This window comes from Cariama cristata, unplaced genomic scaffold (genome assembly GCF_000690535.1).
Source record: "Cariama cristata isolate BGI_N322 unplaced genomic scaffold, ASM69053v1 scaffold8315, whole genome shotgun sequence".
NCBI lineage: Eukaryota > Metazoa > Chordata > Aves > Cariamiformes > Cariamidae > Cariama > Cariama cristata.
Genome location: NW_009618052.1, coordinates 11428 through 12528, shown reverse-complemented (window position 1 = coordinate 12528; position 1101 = coordinate 11428). Strand labels below are relative to the sequence as shown.

At 48.1% G+C, this 1101-nt stretch overlaps 1 protein-coding gene across 1 annotated transcript in view; it reads right to left on the bottom strand.

The window, feature by feature from the left end:
- Nucleotides 1–1101, bottom strand: part of BACE2 (beta-site APP-cleaving enzyme 2) — a gene marked incomplete at its 5' end in the record, with an annotated part of 19309 nt that overhangs the window by 11257 nt on the left and 6951 nt on the right. Inside the window, one exon of the mRNA XM_009700712.1 lies at nt 214–315. Coding sequence (XP_009699014.1) covers nt 214–315 — 102 coding nt within the window. The remainder of the gene's footprint in view (nt 1–213; nt 316–1101) is intronic.

Here is a 1101-nt window from a genome sequence, read left to right as displayed (position 1 = left end):
CCTCCTCACCTCTTCCTTTCCCTTTTCCGTTTCCATCAAAGCCCATGAGTCATTTCTCACTTATTAACAGGAGTAGCCTAGGAAAGATTCCGCTCCCCTCAGGTTAAAACCCTATGACTTACAACGTAGATAGCAACGACGACACTCCTTTCCACGATCATTTAATAGAACAGGAATTTAACATTTTGAGCAGATTTAATGACATTATCTTACCAGGGATGTGCGAGCTATTGCTTGCACAACAGCACTGAAGACTTTCTGGGGCAGACGGAGGAGCGTGGTCCCACTGTCTACTATCGCTTTATCGGCATTATACTAGGGAGGGGGAAAACAGGAGAGAAGTTACACACTGTAGTTAATGTAATGTAGATTCAACTGTTTCATAACAACAACAAAGCCGTTCCTTTTTGGTAGCATGTCCTCCAGCCAACATGGATTTATGAAAGGAAGATCACGCTTGACCAATCTGGTTTCCTTTTATGACAAGGTGATCCGCTTGGTAGATAAGGGAAAGGCTGTGAACATTGTCTACCTAGACTTTAGTAAGGCCTTTGACATGGTCTCCCACAGCATCCTCCTAAATAAATTGGCTGCTCGCAGCTTAGATAGTTGGACCCTTTGATGAGTAAAAAAACTGGCTGGCTGGCTGGGCCCAGAGAGTTGTGGTCAACGGAGCCAAATCCAGTTGGCCACCAGTCACTAGTGGTTTTCCCCAGGGCTCAGTTTTGGAGCCGGTGCTGTTTAACATCTTTACAGATGATCTGGATGAGGGGATTGAGGGCACCCTCAGTCAGTTTGCAGACGACACCAAGTTAGGTGGGAGTGTTCATCTGCTGGAGGGTAGGAAGGCTCTCCAGAGGGACCTGGACAGGCCGGATTGATGGGCTGAGACCAATGGCATGAGGTTCAACAAGAACAAGTGCCAGGTCCTACATTTCAGCCACAAAACCCCCATGCAGCATTAGAAGCTGGGGGAAGAGTGGTTAGGAAGTGGTCAAGTGGAAAAAGACCTGGGGGTGCTGACTGACAGCCAGCTGAACATGAGTGTGCCCAGGTAGCCAAGAAGGCCCATGCCATCCTGGCCTGTATCAGCCACAGTGT